The sequence below is a fragment of the Arachis hypogaea genome, chromosome 1 (assembly GCF_003086295.3).
Source record: "Arachis hypogaea cultivar Tifrunner chromosome 1, arahy.Tifrunner.gnm2.J5K5, whole genome shotgun sequence".
In the NCBI taxonomy this organism is placed as follows: domain Eukaryota; kingdom Viridiplantae; phylum Streptophyta; class Magnoliopsida; order Fabales; family Fabaceae; genus Arachis; species Arachis hypogaea.
In genome coordinates, this window is record NC_092036.1 from 96,446,388 (window position 1) to 96,463,020 (window position 16,633).

General features: G+C 31.9%; 4 protein-coding genes across 7 annotated transcripts; 2 read left to right on the forward strand and 2 right to left on the reverse strand.

Annotated features, from left to right (window-relative positions):
• Positions 1–1,040: 1,040 nt before the first annotated feature.
• LOC112698621 (pathogenesis-related protein PR-1) lies at positions 1,041–1,896 on the forward strand. Its single transcript, XM_025751650.3, has one exon. It carries the CDS (start codon positions 1,092–1,094, stop codon positions 1,644–1,646), a length of 555 nt encoding a protein of 184 aa, XP_025607435.1. The 5' UTR covers positions 1,041–1,091; the 3' UTR covers positions 1,647–1,896.
• A 2,961-nt stretch (positions 1,897–4,857) lies between these two features.
• On the reverse strand, positions 4,858–5,782 carry LOC112698673 (pathogenesis-related protein PR-1). Its single transcript, XM_025751654.3, has one exon. The coding sequence runs from the start codon at positions 5,780–5,782 to the stop codon at positions 5,168–5,170; it is 615 nt and encodes a 204-aa protein (XP_025607439.1). The 3' UTR covers positions 4,858–5,167.
• LOC112698637 (CBL-interacting serine/threonine-protein kinase 21) lies at positions 4,858–9,693 on the reverse strand. 3 transcript variants are annotated; one of them, XM_025751653.3, is made up of 13 exons: positions 9,202–9,693; positions 9,060–9,122; positions 8,876–8,947; positions 8,674–8,781; positions 8,280–8,351; positions 8,144–8,197; positions 7,922–8,047; positions 7,752–7,841; positions 7,519–7,644; positions 7,321–7,431; positions 7,110–7,229; positions 6,869–6,909; positions 6,374–6,782 (listed from the first exon to the last, which is right to left on the reverse strand). In XM_025751653.3, exons 1-12 carry the CDS (start codon positions 9,361–9,363, stop codon positions 6,883–6,885), a joined length of 1,131 nt encoding a protein of 376 aa, XP_025607438.1. In that variant the 5' UTR covers positions 9,364–9,693; the 3' UTR covers positions 6,374–6,782; positions 6,869–6,882. The 3 variants fall into 3 exon arrangements, with proteins under 3 accessions (XP_025607437.1, XP_025607438.1, XP_025607436.1); XM_025751651.3 differs by having other exon boundaries at positions 6,869–7,009; XM_025751652.3 differs by lacking the exon at positions 7,752–7,841 and having other exon boundaries at positions 4,858–6,782; positions 6,869–7,009.
• A 2,637-nt stretch (positions 9,694–12,330) lies between these two features.
• Positions 12,331–16,335, forward strand: LOC112777468 (xylose isomerase). Of its 2 annotated transcripts, none has more exons than XM_025821877.1 (21): positions 12,331–12,390; positions 12,629–12,705; positions 12,806–12,880; positions 12,953–13,027; positions 13,111–13,240; positions 13,353–13,444; positions 13,528–13,584; positions 13,710–13,783; positions 13,868–13,922; positions 13,994–14,095; positions 14,185–14,236; positions 14,333–14,378; positions 14,460–14,515; positions 14,735–14,786; positions 14,876–14,955; positions 15,070–15,140; positions 15,226–15,266; positions 15,521–15,620; positions 15,733–15,804; positions 15,903–15,980; positions 16,097–16,335. In XM_025821877.1, exons 2-21 carry the CDS (start codon positions 12,640–12,642, stop codon positions 16,130–16,132), a joined length of 1,410 nt encoding a protein of 469 aa, XP_025677662.1. In that variant the 5' UTR covers positions 12,331–12,390; positions 12,629–12,639; the 3' UTR covers positions 16,133–16,335. The 2 variants fall into 2 exon arrangements, with proteins under 2 accessions (XP_025677662.1, XP_025677734.1); XM_025821949.3 differs by lacking the exon at positions 12,331–12,390 and adding an exon at positions 12,397–12,542.
• The last annotated feature ends 298 nt before the right edge of the window (positions 16,336–16,633 follow it).

Here is a 16,633-nt window from a genome sequence, read left to right on the forward strand (position 1 = left end):
GCAGTAATCAATATTTTCTTTGAATGGCAAAGGCAAACATGGCAATCATCATCGAACATGGATGCCACCCATGAAAAGTTGACAATGTAACCTCATCCTCTTCTCAAGTCCTCAACTCTCTTGAGTTACGGGAATGCACATTCTTTATCATCATCGTTGTTTATTACTTTCTTATTTTGCTTTTTCTCCCCTTGAATAATTATGTGTATTATATATATGTTATAGCTTATAACACACTGTAAATTAAAATTATAATACATGAAAAGTTATCTTTAAGTTGTACCTGAAAATTAGGGGTTTCCTCTTCAAACACGTAAAATATCTACCATTAATTTTGTCAATCTTGTCGCCACATAATTAAAAATCTCTTAAAACCCTCACATTATTATTAATAGAAAATTTTGAAGTCAACAAATTTCAGTAATTTTTGTCAGCAATTAACTAATTAAATAAATTTTTAATTTATGTATACAAATTTTGATAAATATAAATATAAATTATATTAATTTATATGTATAAATTTTAATAAATATAAATTGTATATAAATTATGTAAAATAATAATATTTATTGATCATACATAATTGTTTAATTATTAATGGTGGATATTTTAATAAAAATTTTATAATTATCTTTATGTAAAATTTTTTTTTGACTTTTGGATAATAAATTATAGAATTAGATTTTGATATGTTATAAAAATATTATTTTTATTTAAAATATAACTAAATAAATAAATTATATTTTTATACAAAATATCTTCATAAAAAGATATTTTTGTCATCTTTATTTGAGCAGCTTCCATTATTAATACCCACATCCCACACTATCTTAGTATCATGATATCATCAAGCTAACCAATAAAACTCTCATTATTATACATTTTGTTTTCTTTTTATTTTCATCCACATTATTCAACCAAGTCTTGTGAACCACTAAAGTTTATTAATTTTTCATTCCTATTTAATTTAAGATATTGGTGGAATAATGTTAAAAAACAAAACATGAGTAAAAACTTTCTTATATATATACACATCCCTTCTATCTCCTACTGAATCACATTGTCCCTCTTCACAAACCTCTACTGCTACAATGAGCCACCCCACACATTCTCTGTGGTGCTTCGCCACCGTCACCATCACCCTCCTTCTATTGTTGGCCTCATCAGCCGCACAAGACGCGTACGCCACTCTCCCAGCCCAACAACAACTAACTCAAAATCGACAAAGGAGCCTAGCAAGCCAGTTCCTAGTCCCCCAGAATGCCGCACGATCCGTGCTGCGGTTGCGTCCGCTGACGTGGAGCGCGAAACTCACGCGCTACGCGCAGTGGTACGCGAACCAGAGGCGCAACGACTGTGCGCTGCAGCATTCGAACGGACCGTACGGCGAGAACATATTCTGGGGGAGTGGAACTGGGTGGAGCCCGGCCCAAGCAGTTGACGCTTGGGTGTCGGAGCGGCAATACTACAACTATTGGCGCAACTCATGCGCCAATGGTGAAATGTGTGGACATTACACTCAAGTTGTTTGGAGCTCAACTAGGAAAGTTGGGTGCGCTGTGGTTACATGCAATGGTGGTAAGGGTCAGTTCATGACATGTAACTATGATCCTCCCGGAAACTACATCGGAGAAAGGCCTTATTGAAAGTGAAAGCTACGTTTCAAGAGTGTGGCGGGGTGGAGACAAGTCAATAATGTCATAGTCCCATTATTATTGTTATAGCTGGCTCTGTGTGCCATGTGGGTTTTCATATGAGGCCTATGTCTCTTGCCTTAAATCATTTATGGCTCATCTGTATCTCTGTCTTTCTTCTCCTTGCTTAATATTATACTATATACTATATAATTTAACATGTAATGTTGTATATTTATAATTTATTGATTGATTATTATTACTTGCTTTTTGGAATTTCAATTCTTAAGACATGGGGAAGAAATCTAACTGGAATTAAGAATACAATGGGCACTTTTTAGTTTGGATAGGTGCAATAATGTGGGTAGACAAAAATTGGAATATGATGAAAGGGTACAGACTGTAACGAAATGACATGGAATATTGGAATTACATAATAGTAGACCATTCATAATTAAAGCACGTTTGCTTCGCTTGACTGAGTTTCATGCCAGATTTATATCCCTCCGCTTTATTTCCTTTTTTCTTTTTTTCTGAATCTCCTTAATTTTTTCACTTTTTATTTGTGATATAAAGAGAAAAAGGTGTTTTGCAATTATGTTGAAGGATAACGTATCTAAGTAAGATGTGGAAAATACACACAGGATCGATCATCGGATTTGTTATTTAAATTAAAAATTTTAAGAGTCAAATTTATGTTTCTGAATCTTTTAAATTTATTAATGTACAAATTTAATTTTTATATTTGTATACTTTAATTTTTTAAAATTTTTAATATATGAATCTAATTCTCAAATTTGTGTACTTTACTCAAATGGGACATTCAATTTTCATTTTTTTCTCATCTTAACAAATTTAATCGTCTAATTTATTCTATAATAATTTGAAAAAAATTAACTCCATACTAAAAAAAAAATCAACCTTTCCAATAATTATATATTACACACCAATTCTCTTGGTATAAAAACAAAGTTAGCCTATTTTTTTCCCCTTTTTTTTTTATCACTATATACTATCTCCTTTCTTGTTGGGGGTAGATTTTGTACTAACAAAAGACTCTAATGCATTATGGGCTGAGTTACTGTGGTTCTCTTCTGTTTGGTCATGATCCTTTTCGCACTGCTAACTTCAGTCTTGGCCCAAACTTCAATGATTGGGCATGATTGATAAGACACTTTTGACAAATAAATCGCATAGTAGTTATTAGATTCGTGTAAATATCTAATGTTGTCCTTTAGATTTTGATTTTTTATTGTAGTTCTCTGAATAGAGTTTCGAACACTCATAGTGACCCCTAAATATATATTTAGTGATGAATCGTCATCGAAGCACTGACGTAGCGTCATTTTGTCATACTGAATGACTCCAACGACTAGTTGAGCTGGCTCATTTTCAATTTATATTTATATACATTGATCCCTTCCACTATATTTAACCATAAATCCCCAAATTTTCATAAAGTTTATCTCTTCTTCTTGTTCATCGCTCTCTTCTCATTCTTCTGTTTGGGGCTCTTGCTCATGTCGATAATAGATGGTGGTAGCACTGCAAGTTCTGTTCGTTTTCCATCTAACTAAAACCGGACGAGAAAGTCAAGCAAGAGCAAAAAATCAGGAATGTCAGAATGGTGCGGTTGTGGCTACCAACTGGTTCTCAGATGGTCTGGGACTTACAATTGTAATTTTTCTAACTCACATTATAATTGGGACAACCATAAAATGGTTTGTCTGGATTTGAATCTGTCTCAGACCATCTGAGAACCGGCCGACAACCACAACCGCACCATTCTAGCACCTCCGATCTTTCTGCTCTTGCTTGGCATTCTCGTCCGGTTCCAGCTAGATGGAGAACGAAAGAACTTCCACCTGCAGTGCTACCACCACTCATCATCGACATAAGCAAGAGCCCCAAATGGAAGAATGAGAAGAGAGCGATGAACAAAAAGAGATAAACTTTATGAAAATTTGGGGATTTAGGGTTAAATATAGTGGGAGACACCAATGTGAGTGTAAATTGGAAATGAGCCAGCTAGCCGTTAGAGCTATCCAGCGTGGCAAAACGATGCCACTTCAACGTTCCGATGATGACTCATCACTAAAAATATGTCCAGGAACCACTATGAATACTCGGAACTTTATCTGAAAGATTACAATAGAAAAATCGAAATCTAAAGGACAACATTAAATATTCAGGCGAATCTCATAGACTACTATGGAGATTTATTTCACTTTCTTAAAAAAACAACAGCTATAAGTATATAATATAACTTAGTTATAATTATAATTATATATTTTAAAATAATCAAAATAAAAATATTTTTATAAAAAAATGTTCAATATTTAGTTTTTAATATATATTTATTAAATAATTTAGTTAACAAGTATTTTAAAGATATATATTGAAATTATCCTTAAAAATTCTTTTATAATAATATATAAAATTTAAATTTTAAAAATATTTTAATATGTATTTATTAAAAAGAATTACTAGTAATTTAATATGTGACATTAAAATATATATCAGCTAAACTGAAACAACAAAGATGAATATAAAGCATTTATTACTAGGAGACATTAGTGAATTTTAAACAATTATAATTGATTAATCCACGAGGTGGTTGGTTGTATTTTGTTTTCAAATTTAATTTCTAACTAGATTGAATCAGAGTAGGCAGATATGTTTGCAGAGCCTTCAGATCAGAGTATGGACATACTCAACTACTGCAACCGAATTAAGATGATCTTGAATTGGGCAACGCATAGAAACTTTTCGGAGGGTAAGATTGCTTACAGTTGTAAAATACTAAAATAGTTATTTTGACTCAAGACCAAAAATTAAAAAAAAAATGTTATTTTGCCTGTGTAGTAATAAGTCTACTAGTAGAGTAGATATAATGTCAGTAACAACTTTTGACCCTTGCTTACACCCAAAAGTAAGTTCACATTGGCCTCTCTCTCGTACTAATTAGTTATCGATTGGATTTAACATTTGAAAAACCTATGAACCACTAATATTGAAACTACTACCATTATAAATAATTAAAGAGAGAAGAAGGTTAAATAAATTCTTGAGAATTTACATTTTTATAGATTATTTAAAAAAATATTAATAAAAAGAAAAAAGAAAAAAGTTCTTATTGGACTGATCTTAGGATTATGATCAATAATGAACGAGTTTTGAGCAGGTTAACCTAACATAAAAAAAAGTAGTTAAAACTGAAAAATAGGGCAATGCAAGCCAACTAAGCTGGCAATTTAATAGTTTATTAATTACTTTATTTCAAGCTTGACTTAAACAAGTCGTAACGACATGCAACTGATCCCCAACAACTAACGATACCCCTTCACTTACCACTTAACATAATTGTCTCATCTCAAACACTAATAAATAAATAATTAAAGGCCAATTCCACCACCTATGTACTTTATAGTTTTCATATATTATCTATTCACGCTAACATGCATAATAATTAATAACCACTGCATAATGCATACACAAATATATACTATAGTATACCATATATTTGATATAATTTAATAGGGTCGTTCCCCAACATAATTTCCCACAGGATCATAGTTACAAGTCATGAAAACATCACCAGAATCGCACACAACTCTAGCACAACCAATTTTTCTGGTGGTCTTCCACACAATCTGAGTGTAATGGCCACACATCTGTCCTTCTTCACAAGAATTGGTTGCATAAGTGTAGTACTTCTCTTCATCAGCCCAAGCTTTCACTGCATCGGTTGGGGTCCAATCAGAGCCACTTCCCCAGAATATGTTCTCCCCAAGCTTGAAATCGTTCTCCGGGAATGAGTGTTCAAGCTTGCAATCTTGTTTCCTCTGGCTGCCCCACCACCTTGCATATTGCTCAAGCTGGAAGTCCCACATCAGTGGCAGTTCCCATTTCGTTGCTCGGACCAGGTTGTGCCTGAACAAGAACTCTAGTGACTCTGCTATGCACCCCCAGCATAGTTGCTTTGATACCTTGTATATGGTTTCGTTGCTTGGTCTTGTTTTCTTCTGGCTTAGTTGATGATTGAGTCGAGAAACTAATGAAGAAGAAGGAGATGAGAGAGTTTTTGTAGTGAAGGTGGCAAGGAGGAACAAGAGTATTAGGAGAAGTAAATGGGGTTTCATTTTCATATTGGATTACTTTGTGTTAATTTTAGTATGTCTGGCACCAAATTTTGAGCTATGTACCTTGCTTTATATATGGAGTTAATGGCCAACCAATTAAGTGTTGAGAGTGTCTTAATTAGTATAAAATACTTAGACATTAGAAATAATGAAAATGAATGTGTGGTTGGAATCTAAGCTGGGTTGTTGTGTAAGGGAATCAGCAATAATGAAGTCATGTGATTAGTGAGTGATTAGTATTCTAATATTAAAATAAAAAGGCATTTTCAGCTTTAGATGTGGCACATTATTGTGGTTTGTGGAGTAGGAAAATTTTGGCATATTAGCAGAGACTATAGTATTACTATCCCTTGTGAAGGAATAAGGATGATTGAATAATATTGATGAATGGTTGGTTAATGGTTGATAGTTCCCCCGTGAGTAAGGGATCTCTGTTGTGCTCGTGAGTTTTCCCTTGTCTATACTCTGAGACATGAGTGCCCACCATGGGAGGTTCTAGAACTATAAAATCTACACATGTCACAACAACCAAGTGTGATATCTGTTGTTCACATGCATGCTTATATTACTGTAATAACGAGGTAACAACTACCAATGTTGAAGTAAATAAATAATGATGTGAAGATTGGTACTTAATGTTCTACTCTTGTCTTTTGCTACTTGGAACTTTGTTTAATGGCAAGAACATTGTTTGAAAAACATGCTTAATATTTATGTGAATATGACATTTCCACATTCACATAATCACAATTACATATTCTTTTGGACTTTGATATAATCCTTGATTGCCAAACCCTTTAGCCTGGCGAACTTATTCTATAACTTCATTGAATGAATAAAGTCAATCTTAAAGCAGATTTATATCCTCTAACCCTTCATTGCTGAAATAGATAATTGAAAGTTATCATAAATGCGTTGAATCAGCAACATCCTTAGATTCTTCTTGCTCCTGTGATGATGTCAAACCAGATTTTTGTTCCAGCAGACTTGATAGACTTTCACAGAACTGATAAGTGATAACCAAAATCAAAATCAGTGACCTAATTGATGAAATTAACTTTCATATTCATCTTATAGTAATATTTTTCTTACTTTGGTATATGTTCTTAGATCTCCTGCAGATCTTGATATCTCTACAACACAATGAGTTGGAGCAACTTCAATCAACTGGGCTGATAGGTCAAAGTATGATCTAGAACATCTATTCATCATCTGTTTCGGGTGTAATTTTATCTGATATATTAAGATTGAAATTAATTCCATATGGTGTACCAAACTCTAGAAAAAAAGTACATATTTACATACACACATTTAATTAATAATCAAATTATACCTTAAAGTTGTTTATTTTCTCTACTGACAACCTCATATCTGTTGCAGCAGCTTCAATTTTTTCTGTTGTTTCATTGATTGTGTGTTTGGATCCAAACCTTGTCTTCTGCTTCTTGAGATCCTAAAATTAAACTGGAAAAGATTAGCATCTGTAATAATTGAATGTAACATAGAGATAGAAAATTAATCCTCTTTTAGATTTGTAGACATGCCTGTTCTTCTTCAAAAAGGCCAGAAAGATCAAGGTCCTGTGACATGGCTATTAGTTGAAATGCATTAATGAAACTTGAGGACTTTGGTATCTTTGATTCTCTGATTTTCTCCTACAGGCACAGATTGTTATCATTAATAAGAGTGAGTTTATCTATGTTACTTTCTTTTGAAGTTGCTGTTTTTTAAGGAATTATTACCTCAACTGAATCAAATGCAACATTACAATCATCCAGCTTAATGTTCTTAACACATTCAGATACACAAGCAGGTTCATAATCTGTTTGAAACCACTCATCTTCAATAATATCTGGAATAGTTATCCTCTGGATGAAACAAGAGAGGAAGTTGAAGAATTATTATCCATTAATTAATTACACTTAATTAATAAGCATAACAACACATAATGTAAAAGTCCTAGAAGAATTTCCACCTTTCCAGGACGTGGTACAAATATTTTGGCAATTAGTTTCTTTTGACTTTGAGTAAACCATGGTGGACATTTGTATGCTGCTCTGCATATCTTTTTTACAAATCACATATTAGGTGTACTCTTTATCATAATTATGATATGGTATAGATTTATTGCACTTTTGAGTATACCTTCTCATATAAGTTCATCAAATTGTGATCATCAAATGGTAAGAAGCCTGCAAGTAATTCAAAAAGAATCACCCCACATGACCAAACATCAGCAGAAGCTCCATCATATCCCTTGCTCAGTATCAACTACAACATCACAAGTAAAAAGGGTCATAGAATCAAATATTTAATAGTACTAAATTCTATGTTGAAGATGTAGCTTTAAATATTTTACATTTATACCTCAGGTGCCACATAACATGGGGAGCCACACCGTGTGTTTAAGACATCATTAGGCTGTTAATGTAAACAAAATTTGACTATCAATCACAATCACTTATAATTGAACTGAAGTTATGATTTTAAGACCTTTTTTTACCTTTTGGAGTGCACTTAATCCAAAGTCAGACACTTTGAGGTTTCCTTTGCTGTCAAGCAACAAGTTTTCTGGCTGTCGGCACACCGAGATTCAAGATATTTAGATCTCAGACATCTTTAAGTTCACTTGGTAATCATTTCGGTATAGAAATACAAAGAAACTACGAGATATAAATTTGTTTGGAGAATGAAACAAATATAAACAAAAATATGTTTGTTTTAGAACAAAATCCAACTCTTTTCCTCCAAAAACTGGGACAGTAAAGACAATAACAGAGATATAACATTTCTGTTTTGTTTCTGTCCCAAGTTTCTATGAAAATATTTTATCTATCCTAAGATTGTTACCAATAACAGCCTTATGTACAGACATTATTAGACAAAGCTAAGGATACCTTGAGATCTCTGTGATAGACTCCTTTGTTATGGCAATAGTCCATGGCATCAATAAGCTGCTGGAATAGTTTCCTTGCCACATGTTCATTCAGCTTCTTCTCATAGGACTGCACAACAACAATGATCAGAATTGAAGTGTTATAAAGTAAGAATAAGTAAATATAGATTATAGTTCAATATGGAGAGGTTATTGACTCCCACCATCTTGTCTAGTACTTGTCCTCCTGAGACATATTCCATCACAATGTATATTTTTGTTTTTGTCCCAATCACCTGTTTTATCAACAAGTTCATTTCAAAACACAAACAAATACTGAGAACACAGTCTATGCATCATTAAGCTTCAAAGTAATGATTCTGATTCAAGTACGAAGTTAATTAGTACCTCGAAAATTCTGACAATATTGGGATGATGCAGAAGTTTCATTGTACTAATCTCTCTTTTGACCTGGAACATGTCACATACATCACATGTATCGATTAATAAAATAAAAAGAATATAAAGGATGATGAATGTGAATGTTTGCCTGGTTCTTAAGATTGTTTTCCATGACCATATGCTTATCAATGACTTTGATTGCAACTTTCTCTCCATTGTCTCCATTAACAGCAAGCTTAACCTTAGAGAATGTTCCTTCTCCAATTGTCCTTCCAAGCCTATACTTACCAATATGTTTCTCAAACCCCATTATTCTTCCTCATACAAAGTTATGCAATTCCTCACTATGATGATCTCTGCAGTAGTTGTATGCTGTGACAAATTTTTTTTTTTTTTTTACTCTGAATTCAATTGGGGAGGTGATTGAGTCCAATTTATTTTGGATGGCTTTTTCTTTCCTATGCTAACATCCATTTTGGTGGGTCTTGTCAAATTTCTCAATGTGACCCTATAAAAAGATGAAGATTTAAAATTAAAATATAATTGTTGCATCTTTTGAGAGGTCATGAAAGAGTCAAAATTTATGAGTGGTGCTCTTTCACAGAAGGAAAGGTAGTTAGCTTGATGTAGCTGGTTGGCTAGTGGTTAAGACTAAGGAACGTGTATAGCTTTTGAAGGGAAGCTAGCATTTGCAAAATTAATTAGAAAAAAAGTCTTATCCAAAACACAAAAATATGCTGTACATATATACTTACCATTTGATTAGTTAATAAATAAATTTTAAGAAGTATATTTATAAATTTGAGCATGTTTACGTTATGTTCATATATTATATTTCTTTTATCCCCAACAATATCTCAAATGTGTTTCACATGGAAAACTTAGACACTATTAATAATGAAATTATTGTGGGTTTGATGTGATCGGTATTCGTTTTCTTTCACTGTTGGAATGATTATATGATTCGTATATTGCCAAAGATGAAACAAACAAAGACATGGGGTATTGGTGTTGTGTGTTTAATTCTGATTCAGGCATGTAATAGGCAATAAGCCATGGTATATATTCAAACTTTTTTCATCCTTATACAAAAATGTATAGATTTATTTTGGTGTTAAATTTAATGTATGTATCTTTTATAGACATATTTGATGTATGTTAAGTGTAAAACTGTACTATTAGGTCAACTACTCGAGTTTGAGGTATTATTACATAGAGCGGTGGTAGCTTGAAACACAACGTTATTGAAACCAAACAATTTGCATGTGTGTGCCATGCATGATGAACTTTTTAAGATATTGCTTCGTTCGTAGGGTGATAAATTTACAATTAATCCTTCCCAGAAAAAGTCTAGGATCAGCAGATTTATTAAAATTTGGCCAACACTTAGCCAATAAAATAAAAATAAGTGATTTTCTATCGTTAGATGAAATCTCACATCATTAAATATACTATTAATGACTAATTGATGGCTACAACTCACCAAATTTGCTGGTCCCCTAGCACTCCTCTTAATTCTAAACCAATTGAATATTTGTACAATGTGTATAATGGGCTATTTATTTGATCCAATATAAATTAAAAAATGAACATTCAGGATAAAATACTACTAATTTCTCAAACACAATATAGTTATACTATCTAGAATAACCATCCGGTACCAGAAATAATAAACATCTGATATCCTACTGAATCGAACATCCCTAAATTCCCATTGTACACATTGTACAGATATTTCATTAGTTCCATATACTTCCTCATTTATAATTTATAAAATACGGACATTTCTTTCTTGAAATTACTGTGTTATATTTTGTATACAACACTCATCGGACACACGAAAGTAGATTTTTTCAAAAAATTTTTAATTATTTGGTAAAATATGATTTTTCATTATTTAAAAATTTTAAAATAAATTTAAAAATAAAATATATTATCATTTATTAACGTAAAAAAAATATTTTAAATATTTTATATAATTAAAAAATATTCTATATTTTATATATATAAATATGTCATGTGGTCATATCTTATAAAAAATTAAAATTTACATATCTGTATTTCGTGTTGTGTAGTGTCATGTCGTATTTTGTATCGTATCGAAGCTTACAATACTTTCTAAATCACCCTAGCTATATAGATGAGAACTACTCCTAATAAGTCCTAACTAACATCGTCCAATTGGATATGCCTTCACTACTTCACTTGATAATTCATATCACATCCATTCGTATCTATTGCTTTCTTTCCTCTTTACATTTGAGTTAATTTCTTATTGGCTCTTAACGTTTTCCTATTTTTGAAACATCATTAACCAAATTAAAATAGATATATTATTATAACATAATTGCTTTTATTAGTGGATTTCCATGAGCGTCTTGCAAATGTAATGTCCTAAAATTTTGCATCCACTAATAATTAACTTAATAAGCTTCCTCAACTTCTTCTAATAGCCACATATTTAAGCCCTTGAATAATTGGATCGGATTTTGTTGACAGGTTCGCTTGGTGGTGACTTCTGAGGCATCCTGCAACGTCGGGCCACTCTTTCTAATCTTTCTTTTTCGTTTAATTAGCACCGGTTGACCCAGAAAGATAATTAAAGCCTTAAAGGTATACATTTCCTTGACTGAATTCACAAATCACTTTAAAGAAGAAAAAGAAGATTTGGCAATAATCAAGATTCTGAAAACTAAACTGATCATTGAATTGTTTTAGTTATTATTTTACTGATTTTGAGATTTTTTACCTAGTTTAACAATGATTTAATTGAATTATAATAAAATAATATATAAATTATAAATAAATACAAAAAATTTAAATATATATTAATATAAATTAAAAATATAAAACTAACTAAAATTTCATAATCTTACGTAAGTATAACATAAGAGTTAAATAAAAAAAACAAATATTAAGATTTATATATGAATAAAATTTATGATATTTAATTGTTTACTAATTTGTAATTTCTACTTATTTGAAAAACAAGTGTATTTTATATTTTAAATTTTTAATATATATTTAGTTTAAGTTATATGTGTCATACTATTTTGGTGCTTTCTTTTGCTATTTTTTCTTTTCCGATATTTCAGGCAATTCGAATCAATTAAAATGCAAAAAAGACTTTGTTCCATAATATAATCCCACCTGAGATTGTTACACCACTGGCCACATATACATACTTGAGATTACTATCAAAGAATCTGATCCAACACGTGTAATGTCAATATATCACTTGATATTATTATTATTATTATTATTATCATGAGTGTCACTCTATTCTGGCTTCTTTAATTTGTTTGTTTATTTTGGAATCGCCGAGCAAGTTTTGCCTGTAATGTCAATCTACACTCTTCGATCGTAACATTCATTCACTGTTTCTTATTATTATATATATGTTAAATCATATTTAGGTTGAAATTCTTTTGCACCGAATACTAAGGTCCATTGATAAGTTACGTTGTTCATGATAATTTAGCATTGTAGGTATGTAAGTACGGTCTAAAATTTAATGACATTTATTTGGTTGATCGTCGTAACCCTAATCTGTAATAATTCATTTATTTGCTTAGCTTTAAAATCCATGAAGATGAAGACTGGGAAAATATTGTTGCTGCTTGTTTGTTTGAAAGCCTTTTGTTATGCAGTGGTATGGATGTAGTTCCTCCATTTATATATTTTTTATTTATTTATCATGAAATTAATATTAATATTGAGAATATATACGTGATTGATGAGAATGCAAGCAGCAAGCTAGTAAAAGAGGTGATTCAGATGGATGGGAAGGAGAGTTTTTCACTGGCATTCCCAAAATTAAATATGAGGTATTCTCTTCTTTTTTTAGTTGCTTATGATTATTTATTGTACTGCATCATGATATATTAAATTTTTATCAGGGGCGTTCTAGTAAGAATCCACTTGCATTTAAATGGTATAATGCAGAGGAGGAAGTCCTTGGGAAGAAAATGAAGGTTGGTTTTCATTTATATTATAAAGTTGTTGTAAATAATTAGTATTCATTATTATTATATGGTGTATTCTATTATAACTGCAGGACTGGTTTAGATTTAGTGTTGCATTTTGGCATACATTTAGAGGAACAGGAGGTGATCCATTTGGTGCACCAACCAAAAATTGGCCTTGGGAAGATGGCACCAATTCATTAAAAATGGCCAAAAGAAGAAGTATGTTATTTTCAGTATACTTGACTCTCCAATTTGATAATACCATTCATCTTATTATGGTATTTATATGTTTGTGTCATGTGTAATAATTTCTCTTACTTAATATACACAGTGAGAGCAAACTTTGAGTTCATAGACAAACTTGGGGTTGATTTTTGGTGCTTCCATGACAGGGATATAGCCCCTGATGGACAAACTTTAGAGGTGATCACTCAATCTTTTAAATTTGTCATTGATTAATAGTGCTCTGCCTCTGATTAATATTGTACCCGTTGAGTTTGTTATAGGAAGCTAATGAAAATTTGGATGAAGTGGTGGCTCTTGCTAAAGACCTTCAATCTAAGGTAATTTTACATGAAGCATCCTTTTCTTTTAGCTTATGTCATACATATACATTTGTTCTTAATAATTCATTAATGTATGGATTCATTTCATAATTTTTTATTTTCTATTTTATTTAATCATGTAGAGCAACAAGAAAGTTTTATGGGGAACGGCTCAATTATTCATGCATTCTCGCTATATGCATGGTGGTGCTACTAGGTATATATCTTATATATATGGTCTTTAATTTATTCCAATTATATATGCTGAGTTGATGGCTAACAAATTGAGTTGCTTTCATAGTTCTGAATTACAAGTGTATGCATATGCTGCTGCTCAAGTGAAGAAAGCCATGGAGGTACATTTGTGTGTATGAACTGAATATAGCAGTAGTAGAAGAAAAATCCGTTTAGCTGATATAATTTGCAGGTGACACATTATTTGGGAGGAGAAAATTATGTTTTTTGGGGTGGTCGTGAAGGTTACCAGTCTCTTTTGAACACAGATATGGAACGAGAGCTTAATCATTTAGTAAGTGAAACATTCTACACTGAGTAATCCGAATAGTTCTACTAATAACTTGTAATGAATGCTGCTTGTTTTATCTCTTTTTAATACAGGGTACATTTCTTCATGCTGCTGTTAGACACAAAAAGAAGATTGGATTTAATGGTAACATTCTCTACAGTCACAAACTATGAAATAGTATACCATACTACAACTACTCTAACTAACTAGTCAAATGGTTCTTTGATTATGTGATTTAAGGGACACTATTGATTGAACCCAAGCCACAAGAACCTACTAAACACCAGTAAGCTTCTTAGTTTCCTATTCTATCACTAATTTTATGCATCCTATTATGTTTCAAACTTATATATATATATACCTGCAGGTATGATTGGGATGCGGCAACCACAGCTAATTTCTTACGAAAATATGGACTTACTGGTAATATTTTTTTTTCTATAGTCACCCAAATATCACTCATTAACAGCCATAATAGGATAGACTCTGGTATTATATAAAATTTTAAACCAACATTCATTGTATACTAATCTGATAGTGCATAGATACATTTAAATATAACTTATAATTTTACTTCAAAACATATTAGATATACTTTTTCAGTTGTTTCTCTGATTTCTTTGACTGAATTTCTCTCTGCAGAGGAATTCAAACTCAACATAGAGTGCAACCATGCCACACTTTCTGGCCACAGGTGAATCTATGGTCCTTGATCCATTTTTCTTTTCTCAAAATTTTGTAGTTATGCATGAAACGGGTCTTAACTTGTTCTTCATGATGCAGTTGTCATCATGAGATTGAAACTGCAAGGATCAATGGGATGCTGGGTAATATTGATGCAAACACTGGCGACCCTCAAGTTGGTACGAATAACTAAGCAATCCTGTTAATTCTTCTACAAATTTCTGTAAATTTAACAAGACTTTCATGTTAACAAGTCACAAGTTAGTAACATGAAGTTGTTCTCATTTCTGCAGGTTGGGACACAGATCAATTTCTCATTGATATTCCAGAGGCAACCATGATTATGCTTAGCGTCATCAAAAACGTATGAGCATGAAATACAAAGATACAAAGACACCATTTACTAAGCATGCATTGTCACCTAACAGGGTTAATATTGTCTTTTCCAGGGAGGAATTGCACCAGGTGGATTCAACTTCGATGCTAAATTGTAAGTCCTGTACTATCTTTGTGTTCTTATTGTTTTTGTTAAGAGAAAGTTTAGGCCAGCACTTTTATTAAAATTTGACCAGCACTTAACTAGCAAAAGAAAAGTGAGTAATTTTATATCATTAGATATAATCTCATATCATTAATAACACTAATAATAAATAAGTTATGGCTATAAATCACAAAATCTACCGGCTCCTAACACTCCTCTTTACTTAATTGGCACGTATTTTGATACTTATGGTTCCAATTTAGGCGGAGAGAAAGCACAGATGTTGAAGACTTATTCATAGCTCACATTGTTGGAATGGACACAATGGCTCGTGGCCTCAAGAATGCTGCTAAGTTAATTGAGGTATTGATAAATATTTTTATAATTTAGATTTAGAGACTCCATGTCAAAGCTTTATTCATAAATCATACTAATTTTTTCTTTTTAATTCCCATTGTATTATACTGGACCAAAGGATGGTTCCCTTGCTGAGCTTGTTAGAAAGCGATACCAGAGTTTTGACACTAAGCTTGGTGCTCAGATAGAGGTACATTTTTCTTTAAAAGAAAAAGCTTCCTCTCTTTTTAATGCTTTTTTTTTTTATTTTGGGGGTTAATTGTTTGATTGGGAATTGTGCTGCCTTAGAATGGTGAAGCTGACTTTGAATTACTTGAGAAGAAAGTCAAAGAAATGGATGAGCCTAAAGTAGCTTCTGCCAAACAGGTAATTCACTAATTTATGCTTGTTTAATAAATTGTTCCATACTTGGTAACTTTTTTTAATTCTGTCACGTTATATTCTAATCATCGACTTACTTTGTGCTGCTATATATGTTGCAGGAGCTAGCGGAGCTTATCTTCCAATCTGCCATGTAGAAATAGCATCTGCCATTTTTATTGTGTGGCTGCTGTTTTGCTTAGTAGTTTAGAATTACAATTGGCTCGCAAATGCAAATAAATTCATAATATGTTACAACTGCTTTCTTTTCATGTGATTTTTCTCATGTTAGCTTGGAGTTAATGTAGCATGTTTCAGTCTGTTCACAAGAGGATAATGAAGTATTTATTTCTTAGTTTCATTTCAACTCTGAATTTTATCATTTATTTATTCAACACTAATCTTACAACCAAAAGGAAAGTATTTGAATAATTACATCATAGAGAAATAGATATTTCTAAGAAAACTTTATTAGTCAGGTGAAATCGTTCCATAGTTTATGATTTCAAAATTTTTTGTCAATGTTTTGACTTTTGAAGCACACGGTTAGATCGTCTCTCTCACCGTGTATTCCATTTTTGGACCCACTAGTCCACTACTTGCTACATGTGGATGCATAGTCAAAAGTAAAAATAGGACAATATCATATATATGAAATC